This window comes from Falco cherrug, chromosome 4 (genome assembly GCF_023634085.1).
Source record: "Falco cherrug isolate bFalChe1 chromosome 4, bFalChe1.pri, whole genome shotgun sequence".
In the NCBI taxonomy this organism is placed as follows: Eukaryota; Metazoa; Chordata; class Aves; order Falconiformes; family Falconidae; genus Falco; species Falco cherrug.
Genome location: NC_073700.1, coordinates 26,742,137 through 26,756,851, shown reverse-complemented (window position 1 = coordinate 26,756,851; position 14,715 = coordinate 26,742,137). Strand labels below are relative to the sequence as shown.

The 14,715-nt window shown below is 43.1% G+C and overlaps 1 protein-coding gene and 1 long non-coding RNA gene across 3 annotated transcripts in view; one reads left to right on the top strand and one right to left on the bottom strand.

The window, feature by feature from the left end:
• The window catches only part of LOC114017242 (uncharacterized), a 44,125-nt gene extending 43,035 nt beyond the window's left edge, over positions 1 to 1,090 (bottom strand). For both annotated transcript variants that reach the window (XR_008732174.1, XR_008732173.1), the window contains exon 1: positions 974 to 1,090. This is a non-coding gene — a long non-coding RNA (uncharacterized LOC114017242). The remainder of the gene's footprint in view (positions 1 to 973) is intronic.
• A 107-nt stretch (positions 1,091 to 1,197) lies between these two features.
• On the top strand, positions 1,198 to 13,896 carry CIAO3 (cytosolic iron-sulfur assembly component 3). Its single transcript, XM_055709879.1, has 11 exons — positions 1,198 to 1,333; positions 2,886 to 2,981; positions 4,548 to 4,691; positions 5,018 to 5,150; positions 5,552 to 5,686; positions 6,028 to 6,146; positions 7,297 to 7,426; positions 7,670 to 7,742; positions 11,029 to 11,166; positions 12,220 to 12,377; positions 13,452 to 13,896. The coding sequence occupies exons 1-11, from the start codon at positions 1,268 to 1,270 to the stop codon at positions 13,688 to 13,690; spliced, it is 1,431 nt and encodes a 476-aa protein (XP_055565854.1). The 5' UTR covers positions 1,198 to 1,267; the 3' UTR covers positions 13,691 to 13,896.
• The last annotated feature ends 819 nt before the right edge of the window (positions 13,897 to 14,715 follow it).

The window sequence follows — 14,715 nt, the reverse complement described above, 5'->3', positions numbered from 1 at the left end:
CCTCTGGCTACAGAACACTGCCTTTTAAGAGTATATCCTACCCCTACATGGTGAGGTGCTCTAGCACAGAGAAAGTTACACACTTCAATCAACAAGGGCATTTACTTTCTCCAGTGTTCATCACTTTTAAACAGTAATTCAGAGGTGCAATTGCAGGATGTTAAAGTCATATACAAATCTGCAGTCTGGTGCATTTGTTGGTAAAGTATGTCATCTGGAGCCCCATCTTCACACCTCAACCAAAGTTTTTGGAGCTGTGAGGACAAAACCCAGCAGTGCTTTCAGGATCAGGCCTAGACACTACCAGCTTCTCCTTGCATCCTGCCTACAGCTGTGCCCAGCAATGACACAGAGCTCTGCTTACAAACAGCACCCTGCACTTAGCACTTCCATCTAGGCACCTCAGGGTACTTCTACACACAGTGCAAAGATTTTGATATAGATTTTTTTGTTAAATAAAGCTCCTGTTAGTATGTATTAGGTCACATTCTGTAAAATCCCAGATTTGAAAAGCTTTCCTGGAAACACCACTGCCAGGGAGATCTCCAAGTAGGGTCCAGGCTCTGCAATCAAGAAGGTGCCAAGTTCTCAACCAGACAGTGCTACAGCCTCACCAGCAACCTCAAAAAATTGTTACACTCCTTTCCCCAGTTTCTCGTGTAAATTAAATTGTTTTCTTCAAAGAACTACTAATTTCTCACACTGAGCTTTGAACCTCAAACATACACAACATCACGCATTTGCGCGAACACAGCAAGCTGCTCTGGGAGGATTTACCACCTCAAATCCCCATGCCACATGGGCAAGAACCTCAGCAGCTGCCACTGTGGCGGGAAAGCAGTCCCAGGGACGGTGACGTCCCCAGAAGCTCAAGGGCTCTGAGGCCTTACTCTCTGCAGGAACCAGCACAGGCTCCACACTGTTTACAAGGCCCAGGGCCACGACACCCCGCTCCATAGCGCCTACATCTTACCCCAGCCTAACACATCTTCCACCGCCGCCTACAAATCGACAAACGCCCTAGAAGCAGCCTGCGTGCGGGAGGCCCTTGCAGCAGTGCGGCCCTGCCTCAGCCACCCCTCCCGCCATCACGGCCCCGCAGCCCGCCACCCGCGCACTCGCACGCGCAGCCCACCGCACGCGCCACCCGCGCACGCGCAGCCCGCTCGCCGCCCTTTCCGGCAGTGTGGCGGGCCGCCCTTTTACGACACTGTTGCGGCCCCCGCCCCCTCTGCTGGCTGCCGCGCTCGGCGGCGGCGCGGCCGCCATGGCGTCTGCCTTCAGCGGGGTGCTGCAGCTGACGGACCTGGACGATTACATCGGGCCCTCCCAGGTGGGTGCGGGCTGGGGGCGTCGAGGGCCGGCCGCGGGGGGACAGCCCACGGCCCTGTGAGGGGGCGGCGCGGCTCTGCTCCCCGCCCCGGGGTCGGCCCTGCCAGCGCCGCCTGGGGGGGGAGGAAGATGGCGCTGAGGGGAGGGGGGTGACAGCCGTGGCCCGCACGGCAGCGTCGGCCTGGCCGGGCCCCTCGGCCTGGCAGTGTGAGGGAGGTGGCACAGCACGCAGGGAGGCGAGGGGCCAGGGCCGGCGCTTCCAGGCGTCCTTCGGGTGCTGTTAAATAAAACGGTAAAAGGAGAAAAGCGCGCAGATGCCTCGCTGTGTCTCCCAGCCAGTGCACAGGGAACGGGGAGGGCAGCAGCGCTGCTCGGGGCGAGATGCTGTGAGCAGCTAAAGGGAGAAACCTTGGCCCAGCAGCCAGGCGGTCATTCCCACCCTGGCCTGGAAACTGCCCCGTCAAATGTTAATCTAGACACCTCCCCCCCAAAAAAACCGTTAAGCCTAAACAAGTTTCCTTCCACACTAGTTTATCTGCACGGATGCTCGTGCCAGCATAGGAGAGTGGGTGGCAGAGAGGTGGGAATGAGTGGCAAGGACAGGCCAAGACTATTTTTTTTGCTTTTGGAGTCGATGCACTAGCAAATGTATGAAATAGTAATCCTGGAGGTGTTTGCTGACAAGTACAGTAGAAAAAACTACCCTGAAATTAAATCAGTGGAACAGGGCATAGCAAACCCCATTAACTTGAGTTTCCTAGTAAAGTCTTTCACATAAATAACGTGACCTGCTGTTCTGTTTCAAGTGGAGATCATTGCTTGTTTTATTCAGTGACCATAACGGAAGAATCGTACTGACTTGTTCCTGCTAGTCTCTGGGGCTTGCAAAATGTAGTGAAGCTGGTTTAATTTAGGGGGGGGGGGGGGAAACCTGAAGATGTTGGCACAGCAAGGATGGTGAAAGGCAAAGAAAATCCTAGCTGTAGAAGTAGGACAAGGAGTCATAAGATGCCTAAACAATATAAATTGCACAAAATGCAAGAACACCATTTAGACTTCATCATAGAACAATACAGAAAACTGGAAGCAGTCCATCAGAGGTCATCAGAGTCCCTTTGACATTAAATGAAACTTAATTGGCACTAGCCACATGTTGACTGTGGTGACCACGCCTCCACCAGTTAAAATTTGCAATGAAGAATGCACGATCATCTGTAAGATTTTAGGGAGGAGGCCCGTGCAGGCAAGCCTCTGTTCCTTTCAAAGCTGCATAAAACATAGCTGTGTTCTTCAGAAAGGATAGCAAAATTGTCCTCTGGTTTTGCTATGATGCTGGAAAAGTGTTCCTTCTGTAAAAAAGGGGTAAGAAGTTTTTGCTGTTCCATTTTTCTTTGGTAGTAGTTATAGATGCTGTAAATAAGTCCAGTATAGTTTAAGGGAGACTAAGCAGCATTCACTCTATAAGAACTATTTGGTTTTGATCATTGTAGTTTCTGTTAAATCTATCTCTTTGTTGCTCATCTCCTTGCTTTTGGGCTTTATTTCTCTTTCAGGAATGTATCAAACCTGTAAAAGTGGAAAAAAAGCCTGGAAAAGCAGCAGCTAAGATCAGAATTGAAGCAGATGGAAGCTATTTTCAGATTGATCAGGTATGTGTGATTTTTCTTCATTATTGTGTAAAATATCTGGAAAATGTGAGTGTATTGTTAAGTATTTGAATAGTCAACAGCTATTTTAATGCCTCACAGAGGACCGAGACATTAGAAAAGTGTGCTGTTGCTGCCAGTATTCTCGTATCTTTTTTCCAAAGTCCAACTTTTTAATTACCTGGGTTTATAAGCAGTAATTCCAATTTTGTGTCAGTCTTTTATGCTCTGAAACACCAATATTAATAAGTGATGATTTTCAGTAGAAGAGCAGATAAGCTGAGAAGTCTTTTTTGCCATCAATACTTAAGTATTAGCCATTGTTAGGTTATTTTTGACAATATCTTTGCTTACTGCATTATGTCATACAGCAGAGTGCTCAGTCACAAAGAGATTCAATTAGATACTCTTAAATTTTGCTCTGATTTTTTTAATAACATTTCAAATTGTTTGTTAAATAGCCTGCAGAATTCATAAGCCTTCTGCTTCCAAAATTAACGCCAGGTTTTGCAGAACAATTTTCCTGTTTACACAGAAAAGGCTAGCATTTCTTATTTAACCAAGCTGGGAATTCATCTAGAAATGTTACTTTTAACTTTAGGCAGATGATGACCTTTTGACTTAAAAAAAGAGGATACAGCGCTTCCAAAGGAGTCTGGTTTCTTATTTTAAATTTTTAATTTATTTGTACCTAATTACTCAGCCTATTCCTGACTTTATTGAGAAGTGACGTTTAAGAGGAGAGTCTCATGGGAAAACTGACTTATTCAGGTCAAGTATTATGAAAAATACTTATTTCCAGTGGCAAGCCATACGCTGTCTTTAATATGCTGCCATGCAGTTTTCCCATCGGTGTCCATGTGAGTTTTGCATGAAGAAAGATTGCAGAACACTCAGTATCAATTAAAAATATTAGCGAGTTTGCAGTCTGGTTACAGAGTCTATGCAGAAGGACTGAAATTCAACTTCCTGTGAAGAAACGGCTCCAGTATTATTCAATAACATGAGCAGCATCTGAGAGAGGTGACAAAACTGGCATGCTTTCTCCAGGGTAATATCCAGTGCACGCTGGAGATTGGTGCTTAAAGGCTTAGGATCTCTGTGGTCTACAGTTTTGTGGTTAAAATAGCAGCTGCCATCTGTAGCCCGTTAGCCATGCTAACCCAATCTTCAGCCACCCACAAGTTGAAAAACCAAGCAAGATAGACCCTATTTGCTTCTGGGATAGTATAATTTCAGTGGTTTGGAGCAATGTTAGCCCACCAGATTGCACAAATAATTGTGGCCTAAGTGACTGTTAAGTATTTGATGAAAATTACGTTCTTGGTCTTGCTAAAACTTCCCTCAGCATACTTGCATGTGTGCTAAATAATCCTATTAAAAGCAGCAAACTTCAAAGATACTTGTCTTCCCCCTTGTCTTACTAAAAATAAAAGATTTTTTTTTTTCCACGGTAAACCAAGAGCATAAAAAGGGCAACTTCTTTGTTACTAAATATAGTAAAGGTGGGAAAACTGCTACCTAATTCTACACTGTGATCAGAACTGAGTCTAATCTGTTTCTTTGTAGGATGGAGGAGCACAAAAACTGGAAAAGGCTAAAATTACTCTGAACGACTGCCTAGCTTGTAGTGGCTGCATTACATCAGCAGAGAGTGTTTTAATCACTCAACAGAGCCACGAAGAGCTCTGCAAAATGCTAACTTTTAACAAGGTAGGTGTTAAGCCACGGCTGGGTAGGCTGCAGAGTTTGAAAATCTTAATAGATTGGTATGAGGCATCTGCAGAGGCGTGCATGGAAACAGCGCGCCTAAAAATTAGTTTCAGAGATCTGAAGGACCTGAGGACATTCTCAGTGCACTATTTTATCGATTTTTGAAAAGTAATCGTGGGTTTGGAAAGGACCTTTAATGTAGCGAGTTACTAACTTGAAAGTTAAGCTGAGGAATACTTTCTGATGTTGTAGTGTGCTGAAGGCTCTGTGTGTACCGTATTAATATTGTCTGAACAGTGTTGTCATTTGTTTGGTTTTTTTCAAAGACTGCAGCTCCCAATGAACAGAAATTGGTGGTGGTTTCTGTTTCACCACAATCCAGAGCTTCACTAGCTGCAAGATGTAAAATGGGTGTTCTGGAAACAGCAAGGAAGTTGACCGCATTCTTAAAGAGTTTAGGCAAGTGTGCTATCGTGTTATTCTGTTAATCACAGTGGGGACTGCTGGGGTATATGTTAAACATGTTACAAGCACGCAAGGTTGATGTGATTTAACCTCTCTACGGACTCATAATGTTTTGTAACTGGCATTAGCTAAAATGCAAGCTGTCTGCAGCTTCAGTTGCATAATAAACTTGGAGTGATGGAAGGAAAGAACTTTAAATTTTAGATTTGCAGTCCTCCTGTCACTTTTTCTCATCTTACTGTGCTGAGGCGCTAGGGAAAAAAGGTTCATTCTCATCGGCCAGATTGATACCTGTAAATAAGACGTGCAGTTTGAATCTGGTTTGACGGGAGGCTTTTTGTTGTAGTTTGCTGTATCTTTCTTGTGAATTTTAACACAGATGCTGTACTGCCTAGGTGTGCACTATGTTTTTGATACAACTTTCTCAAGAAACTTCAGCCTATTGGAGAGCCAACGAGAGTTTGTAAAACGCTTTCGAAAGCAATCTGAAGACAAAAAGGCTTTGCCAATGCTAGCTTCCGCCTGTCCAGGTATGGTATTAAATGAGTTAAGGAAATAATAAAATGGCATCTGAATAGTACACTAGAAAGAAAAGTCAAAAAGCTAGTCAGAGAAGTTTAAATGGATAAATTTACTTGGAAACTTACTGTCTTCACAGTACAATGAGATCTTGGTATTAATAGCAACAGGAGCTATACAGCTATCTAATGATCTCTCTAATTAATCTTGTGTTATACTTCCTTTGCTTTTTGTGCTGAAGTGAGGCTGAAAATGGTAATTAATGGGTACTAAGCCTGGCGTTGGGGGGACAGTAGGCAGAGTGAAGGGCTGCTTGTTATTTTTTAATTTATATTGCTAATTACACTATCAGGTTGGATCTGTTATGCAGAGAAAACCCATGGCAGTTTCATCATTCCTTATATCAGTACCACCAAGTCTCCACAGCAGGTCATGGGCTCCTTGATCAAGGGCCATTTTGCAGAACAGCAGGTAAGGGTCTGAATATATACTGTGCTTAATGGAAAACTGCTAAAATTGAATGCTTTAAGCTGATATTTTTTATTTTGCTATATGTTATACATTGGAGATTAAAGGTAAAAAATATGTTGCAGAAGCCAGCAAAGGCAGCATCTTTCTCACTTCTATTTCATCTAATGAGAAGTTAGCAGCAAGGGCAGTAACATTAAGCGCGTGCTGCATGGACTGCTTAAAACCTCTGCATGTTATTTAGGAAAGCCAGAGAAACTTATTTTTCCATTTCTTTGTGCTCCCATCTTGTCTGTGTGTGGTATTTTCATGTTGTTTAAAGTTGGTGAATAACTTAAAATAAATCATCCCAAGACAAAACTTCAGTCAGTGCATACGTGCAGACCATGTCTTGTCTAAAAATTACTTGCTTGTTCCCAACTTAATGTTCTGTTTCAGTTTGACTTAGTTCTGTTCTCAATCTTTAACCTTTGGAATCTCGCCAAATGTAAATTTGATATTTAAAGACTGGACTTATACTAACAGCCTGGATTTGTCCAGTAAGAAACTTAAGCAGCCCTTCTGATTGTATGATTTGTTGTCCATTAATGAGCAGTGGTTTAACACTTGCATTAAGTAAATGCTGACATCTGCATACTTGTTAGAAAAATTGGCAGCTACCAAGAATATTTGGCGCAAGATACTGAAACAATGGCCTTGAGTCAATGACTTGTTTCCTCAGCCTGTGCTTATTTCTTGGATGGTCATGAGGTTTTTGTCTGACTCCAGATAATTTCTTAGTTGCGGATGCAGGGGCTGGATTTTAGTAGCATGGAGGAAGCATATTCTCTAACTGCATAATTAGGAATTCACTTCACTGACTGACTTTGTCTGGATCATCTGCACTAGCAAAAGGAGGTGGGGGGAAACCTGTAAAAGGCCATACTGCTGACACTTGCTACATACTAAATTGGGTTCTATGAGAGAAATAATTTAATGTATATGTGTGTACATACATATATTAAAAAAAATACATGTTCAGTAGTAGCGGGGAGTATCTCCAGAGGCACGGTGGCATTAGTTTCATCAGTTTCATTTCTGCCTGGAAAATGTCTCCCCCAAGGTAGGTTTGATGTTGGCCAATCTGACTGCACAGCTTTGTCTTTTCTTCCAGCACTTAGCACCTGACCAGATATATCATGTAACAGTGATGCCCTGTTATGACAAAAAGCTAGAGGCTTCAAGGCCAGACTTTTTCAACCAAGAGTACCAAACTCGTGATGTGGACTGTGTAATCACCACAGGTAAGTAGAGCCAGAGGTAGTCCAGCTAATTTCTGGAAGCCTCAGAGCAAGGCATTTGCTAGTTTTAATAACCCTTTGTCTCTGATAGAGGATGTAGTATATGGATCTTGCTGTATAACTACACTTTAATCATGCAAGCCATATCCTGGTTGTAATTGCAGATGCAGCCTTACATACTGATCTGTGGATTTTGTTTTCCTTTGTCCCAAAAATAAAAACTTTTTGTCTGTGGTTCTGTTTTAGGAGAAGTGCTAAAGTTGTTGGAACAAGAAGGAATATCTCTATCAGATGTAGATCCCGCTCCATTGGATACCATGTAAGAACAAACTCTCCTTTGCATCTTCAGTCATGTTCTTTTTCGTCCAGTATTTATAGAGTTCTTCAACAGAATTTCTCTTTCCACTACTGTTCTACACAAGGCTGCATGTGTTTGCATTTGATTTGTTTCCTTGTGTCACTTGAATCAGTACAATTGCGCATTAAAATACTTAATCTATAGAATGCAATGAATTTCCACCTCAGGGGTAGAAATCAGAGGTAAAACCTCAGATTTTCGTAGTCCAAGGCTTAGGGACTCTCACTGTAAATCAGCAGCATGGCTAGAATTATCCCAGTAAAAGTATAAGGGCAAAATAATTATGCAAAGAAGTACAAATTGCATGAGAGTCATTTAGTTCAGTTACTGCTACTCATAGTATAGCTGGTGGAATCCCACAAAAATCCACCTACAAACTGTGAAAAGTGAAAGAATCGACATCAGTGATAAGAGTTTGCTAAAACAAAGCCTGTTACTGCATTGTACTCAGTTTGCTTGTCTCTGTTCCTAGTTATCAGAGCTACTGTAAGGATTCCAGAACTAAAGCATAAAAAATATTTAGGTCACTCAGCTAATATCTAGGAGTTTTCATTTGTAAAAAAATGAGATCTAAAACATGTGCAAACCAGATGAGACTTCAGTTGCTTCAGCAGAAAAGTACCATCTGGTTAAGTGACAACTGCACAGAGATCTAAGCGACTACAGAAACATTAAAAATCACATTTTACTCATCTAAATTAACTTGCAGTCATGGTTCCATGCTGAATGCTAAACCAAAGCATTCTTTTCTTCAGTTTGAAAGAAATATCTTTGTAGTACTTTACACATTAATAAACAGAAAGACTACATGTGCGGCAACCTTTAAGAATTATAAAAGATGATTAGGTATATGGTTCAAACATTTACTTCCCAGGCACCTTAAGTTTTCAGGAGAGATTTTGATACCCCAAATACACAGCACCTAGCACATGAGTGGAATGTGACACTAGCCTGTTTTCAGCTGTACCCCTTGCAGATGTGACATTCTTGGTTTGAAATTTGGCTTATTTCTGAATAGGCTTCAAGTATTTCTAGTACAACCAGGTGCAGCTGACAGCCTTTGCTCAAGAATTGTCTGATCAGCAAATGTACGTTGACAGAGCTGTGAAGGGAGGTGTCTTTACATGAGGCCTATTTCCTAGATCAGTTTTGTTATAAACATTGATCACTCTGCTTCTGAGAAGAAGAAGGTGAGGTAGAGATGGTCTCTTGCCATACAATCCCTTTCATGTAAGGGATATTTTAAATCTCTTTTTCAAGTTATATGTGTGCCCAGAGCCTCAGTTTCCTTATGCTACATTTCAGTGGATGGTAGGTGTAGGTTTCACGTAACACATTTACTAGCACAGATCTGTTTATGCACACTTTTTCCAGGATTAAGTGTCTCTTTCTGACATGGCTTATCCACAAAGCGTATTGCTTTCACATCAAAAAAGAAAAGTCTCCCCAGCTATAATAAATGTCAGCATGCTGAGTCCCGAAATTGCAACTTCAAACGTTACCCCTGTAAACAGGTACTTCTACCTTTTTTATTGCTACGCCACTAGCAGAAAATTGAGGAGCAAAAAAAGATTCTGAAGTGTTTGGGTTCCCTTAGGAAATGACATTATGGAAGTGTCAGTTATAACATAGAACTGAATGTCTAATTACTTGATAAAAATCTCTGGCCGACTTCTGAGGAGTACATTCTGAGCACTAGGCCTCATGCTTGTGGTGATAAAGTGCCTCTATAACCTTTCGCTAACTTTAACATACTGGGTAAATTGACTGGTTACAAACAGCACGTATTCCTCAGAACTTGGAGCGTTCACATAAGCAGTCCAATGGCTGTTGTTCTGTTTTATCCTCCAGCACGTGGAAAAGCCCATTAAGAGGTTATTACATTTGGCAGCAAGAATGAGATAAAATGCCAGAAATCCCAGGACTTCTGCTGGTATAACTGTTTGCTTCAGGCCAGCGCTGAGGCTTACTGGCAGCCTCATTTTAAGAGAGTAGCAGTACGTGAGGCCAGACACACTGAAACACTTTGTTAATGAAGCTCAGTTCCTGTAAACAAGATCAAATTAAAAATAGTTTCTGAGGGTGATTGCAGGCTAAAGTGTTGCCTTCTGCAGTTCTTCCAAAGCTAAGATTTTATCTGCAAGAGGCAACATCTTCGATTTGACTTGAAACTGTTTGGCCTGAATTCAAGTGTTTTCCCTTCTGCAGCTGTTAGTAGGAGAATGCAAGTGTCACTGCCTGATGAGTGCTTATAAGCAGATCCCTCATCTTGTTATTCTCTCATAACAAAAGCTATTGTTGTGGCTTCCATCTGGTGAGCTATTCTCAAGAAACATTATCTTGACCTCTGAATAGTTGGTTGTGTTTTGGCATGTCAGTGAGATGGAATTATTTGTGCAGAGCTAGAATTACAGAACTTATGTTAACATAGTTGTTCAACACCAAAAATGTGTTGAACTTGAACCAGGATCCCACTGAGGACAGCCCTGTATGGAGCAGATGTCCTGGCATCCTTAGGTTCCTTCACCTTTGTTACATAACTTCCAGCCCGTGAAACCACAGCAATACGGATTTCATCTGTCTGTGCTTGTGCTCTTGGCACCGATACCTCCCAGAAGTGTTCTTTCACATCCCAGCAACCACATCTAAAGTAGCTGGTCTCAAAAAAATGCATCGTAACAGGGAACTAGAGCTTGCAATAATGAATTCTGCTTCTGTTGATGTTGCACAACAGCTTAGCAGTGATGAGATGTCTCTCGACTGAGACAGGACTTCTAGGTTGTGTTCGCCAAGAGAAGCGTAGGATACGGAGACCCATCCCACCACTGTTTCGTTACTTCCCTCCTCCCATTTCTAAGTGTAACCCAGGATGTTTGTAGAGGTATTACACAGGAAGCTGGCAAAATATGCGTGTCAGCAATTGCCCTTGTAACTCAAACTTTCCCAAACATACTTCTGGTACACGAAGGTTATGTTGGCAGCGCGTGGGTCAGGCCCTGTTGTGGTGTGTGACATTTCCGCTGAACTTGACCCAGAGGATGCTAGGCAGCGCAGGGTTAAACCTGCTGGGCTCTGAAGCTATAAATAGTTGGTTCCCAGGAGAAAAGGAAAAATGAGGAGCTCAAAGGGAGCTGCTCTGTGGCTTGTTCCATGGCTTTTGAGTCCCCCAGACCTTCTCATTTGTGCTGGCTGTTGCGTTTTATCAGAAAGATTCCCCTAAGACTGCTGCTTTCTTCCTGTCCCCCAGGTTTAGTAGTGCTGCAGAAGAGGAGCTCACCAGCCACTCTGGAGGTGGTTCTGGTGGCTATTTGGAGCACATATACAAGCATGCAGCCAAGGAGCTCTTTGGGATTCAAGTGGATACAATTCAGTACAAACCTTTAAAGTAAGAAGTTTTAAAGTCCTACAAAAAGCACTGGTTTTACTGCAGTTCTGTTTGTGCCGTTACCTTGATGATGGACTGAAGCTTTCCTTGCAATGTTAAACATTTTACTTCAAGGCATGGGAATTGGCTTCTCACTCCCACAGTTGCTGAGCAATAAATCAGCCAGCGCTCCACGCAGCCTTTCCCTTGGAGACTTCTAGCCCCTTCACCACCCACACGCTTTATTTTGGCCTGATGGATTTTCCCAGTATCAAGTTGCAGATGATTTTTAGAGTAATTTAGAAGACAGAGCTCACATGGATCTGGGCTTCCTCACCTGTGATCAGACCAATAAAGTGATTTGTTACTAATCTGGCTATCACAGCACAGAAAATCTTGTGTTAGGACTTTGGGGATCTGTTTTAACTACGTTGTGGTAAGACAGAGAAGAAGTCACTTGAGTTTGGGCACGGAGGCTCATTCAGCTGAGATTCTTTCTAGCTTCCCAGTTATAATATTACTGTTCCATTTGTAATGAATTATATCCCTGATGAGCAATATTTTTGGTTAGGATTCCCTGGTCTGGGAAGCAGAAGAAACAGTTCCCCTGAGTCTCACTATAAATACTTAATAAATCACTTACTCTTTTATCAGGAACAGATACTTCCACTGACCTTTGGAGTCTGGAAGCCTTCAGTAATTGTTTTCTCCCTAGTTTTATGAGCCACTACAATTTAAAAGTTTCCTCAGTGGCCTCACTAATGTAGAAGTTGGCTGAAGCCAACTCGGAAGGCCTGTCACAATGAAACTTTTGTTTAGGCTCTGTTTGCTTAGGTTTTAGGGATTTATTCCACACAGGCGTTCTTCAGCAAACTCAGTTCAGGTGGCAGGCCCTCAGACAAAACTGGAAAGAGATCCGTAAGCTAGTGCCTTCATCTGTTTTGTTTGGGTGGCAAAGAACTGGGACAGCTTTTTTCAGTAAGATTCCACAAAGAACTTTTTAGCGCAGGGCTCTTTGAAGTTTAAAATAGAAGTTAATTTGGATAAGACATTTTCTCTGCTCTTGTTCCTCAGAAACAAGGACTTCCAGGAGGTGACACTGGAGAAGGATGGAGTAGTCCTGCTCCAGTTTGCTTTGGCATATGGGTTTCGAAATATACAGAACTTTGTGCAAAAGCTGAAACGAGGGAAGTCACCCTATCACTATGTTGAAGTCATGGCCTGCCCGTCAGGTAAGGCTGCACAGGGGTTTCACTGTCACAATCTGTAGCTGTAAGAATCTACATGAAACTACATCTAAATACAAGAACAGTAGGCAATTTCTCACATCCTGAATATTGTGGCAAAGCCTTCAAACTCTGGAGATGTGATAGGCACAGTATCAGAATTTCAAATGGGGTGTGTGTATGTGTGTATTTTCCTACCTAGAAGCTAGTAATTCTACAGGATTTCAGTAACTACAGTTCAATTCCATTGCACAAAGTTTGCATAATTAGTGCTTTTATGGAGGGCCTCCTGGTTTTCTGAGCTCCTTGGTACATGAGGAGATTCTTCCTCTAAAATTGCACAAAATTGACTCATGCTATCAGAGAGTGCTTGCTATGGCTGGTGAAGAAAATCTCTTTCTACCTATTTTATTCCCTTTTCAACACTGTGCAAGCCCTCCTTGCCCTCCTTTTCCTCCCTCCTGGTTCTCTCTGAGTCTGCTAGCAGAGGGCACAGGCAGCTTGAACCCAGACTGAAGGTGATGCTGAGCTGCCACTCGTGGCACTGAGCGACTGCTCTCCCGAGCGCCTGCACAAGTCCCAGCCCAGAAGGCTGCTCAGCACCAGGGCACTACTTCAGGCGGCCACATGCTGCGTGGCTCAACCCCTAGCACACCTCCACCCCAACAGCAATCCCAGAACGTTTCCCAGGCGTGTTTATCTTACCTTCAGTTGAGACTCCAAAGCTGTTCTCACCTGGGTTATGTTCTGGCCCTTTTCCGGAGGCAGGAGATGAGTGCCAGAGCTCCCTGCTGCTTACCTCTCCCTGGCGTGTCCCAGCCTGCCTCAGCAGCCCTCTCACAGCTGGCTGCCATGGAACTAGCACTGGGGCACACACTGGCAGGTGCATGATCTCTCCTCCGGGGCTGCAGCCTGCCCTGCTGGTGTTAGATAACTGGGGAGTAAACCACAATTACAATGGTGTTTTCATTTCTGTAACCGTTTGCAGGTGCAGCATTAATTAACTGTAGTTGGCATTTTTTCCTGATAAAGCTGAAGTGTTTTCTCAACCCAGACATTTTCTCACTTTGTTACACGTAGGCTGTTTAAATGGAGGCGGTCAGATCAAACTAGATGGTGAATCCAACAAGGACCAGCTTCAGCAAGTTGAGAGGTTGTATGAGTCTCTTAAGACTGAAATTCCCGAGAAGAACCAGACTGTAAATGAGCTATATGAGCAGTGGCTGGGTGGCACAGACTCAGAAAAGGCTGCGAAAGCTTTGCATACAGAGTACCACGCAGTGGAGAAAACAAGCACTGGATTTAACATCAAATGGTGAAGACTGAAGCTGTGAAGCCCAGATACAGATACTTCGTGCCTTTTTAACTCGATTTTATTTATGATTCTCAAAGTTCTGTGTGATTTCTGACTCTTGTTAGGGAGGAGAAGGTAATGTGCATATAAATAGGCAGGCAATATTAATTCCTACAGCTGTATAATTATTACAGTGATGTAAATAAAAACCAAATGCTGACTTAAAACACATGTCAAAAGAAGCAGGAATGCATCCTAGCCTCTAGTCTTCAAGAACTAAATCCACATTCCCTTTACAACCCTACTCCTACCGGAACTGACGAATTTAAGGTACTGAAGGATTTGCCTTGCTAGGGACTGTAGCCTCACCGAGATGAGCTCTGTGCTGCATGACTGTATGACTCATCCAGGCATTGCTGTATTTTCACAGCACTGAGTTTTATGGCTGTTTCTGTCGGGACATCCTCATTTAGTTATAAATGGTCTAATTGAACTTTGGGTTCTGTTTGTTCCATTTCAGTGCCCCTGACTGGCTGCCCTCGAGGTGCAGCTGCAGTATCGTTGCCCCATCCGAGGGGGTGGGCAGCAAGCAGCCTGGGAGCACGTGAGATGCATCATCTCTAGGGCTGTTTTATTGCCTGCTGAAATGTGACTTGAGTGACTATTTAAGAAGAAAGTTAGAGTGAATTCCACACGCACATCCCCTTTAATTATAACCATTGTCTGTAATTGTGGGCAATTACATCTCTCTTTCTCTCCCTAAATACACAGCAGAGAGTCACAGAATTGTCACATCTACCCCATCCTCAACAGCCAGTTATTGATGAGTCACATCCTTAAATTCAGAGAACATAATTCTGTACAGTGTTTCAAGTAAGAATGCGTTGCCAGCTTACTTTCCATCAAAGAACAAAGTCCTTGGTGTCTCTGAAAGGTGCTGCTTTACAACAGTTCATAGAAGGCGGCTGTGAGAAGGAATCATTACAAGTAGTTTACCAGGACAACCCAAGGGGTTGCTAAAAGTACGTCTGGTTGAATGTAGTGTATGAT

Coding starts and splice junctions, on each gene's coding strand:
- CIAO3 (XM_055709879.1), top strand. CDS start 1,268: ATGGCGTCTGCCTTCAGCGGGGTGCTGCAGCTGACGGACCTGGACGAT. Junction 5,151..5,551: donor CGCATTCTTAAAGAGTTTAG/GCAAGTGTGCTA, acceptor TGTACTGCCTAG/GTGTGCACTATGTTTTTGAT. Junction 7,427..7,669: donor GGACTGTGTAATCACCACAG/GTAAGTAGAGCC, acceptor GTTCTGTTTTAG/GAGAAGTGCTAAAGTTGTTG.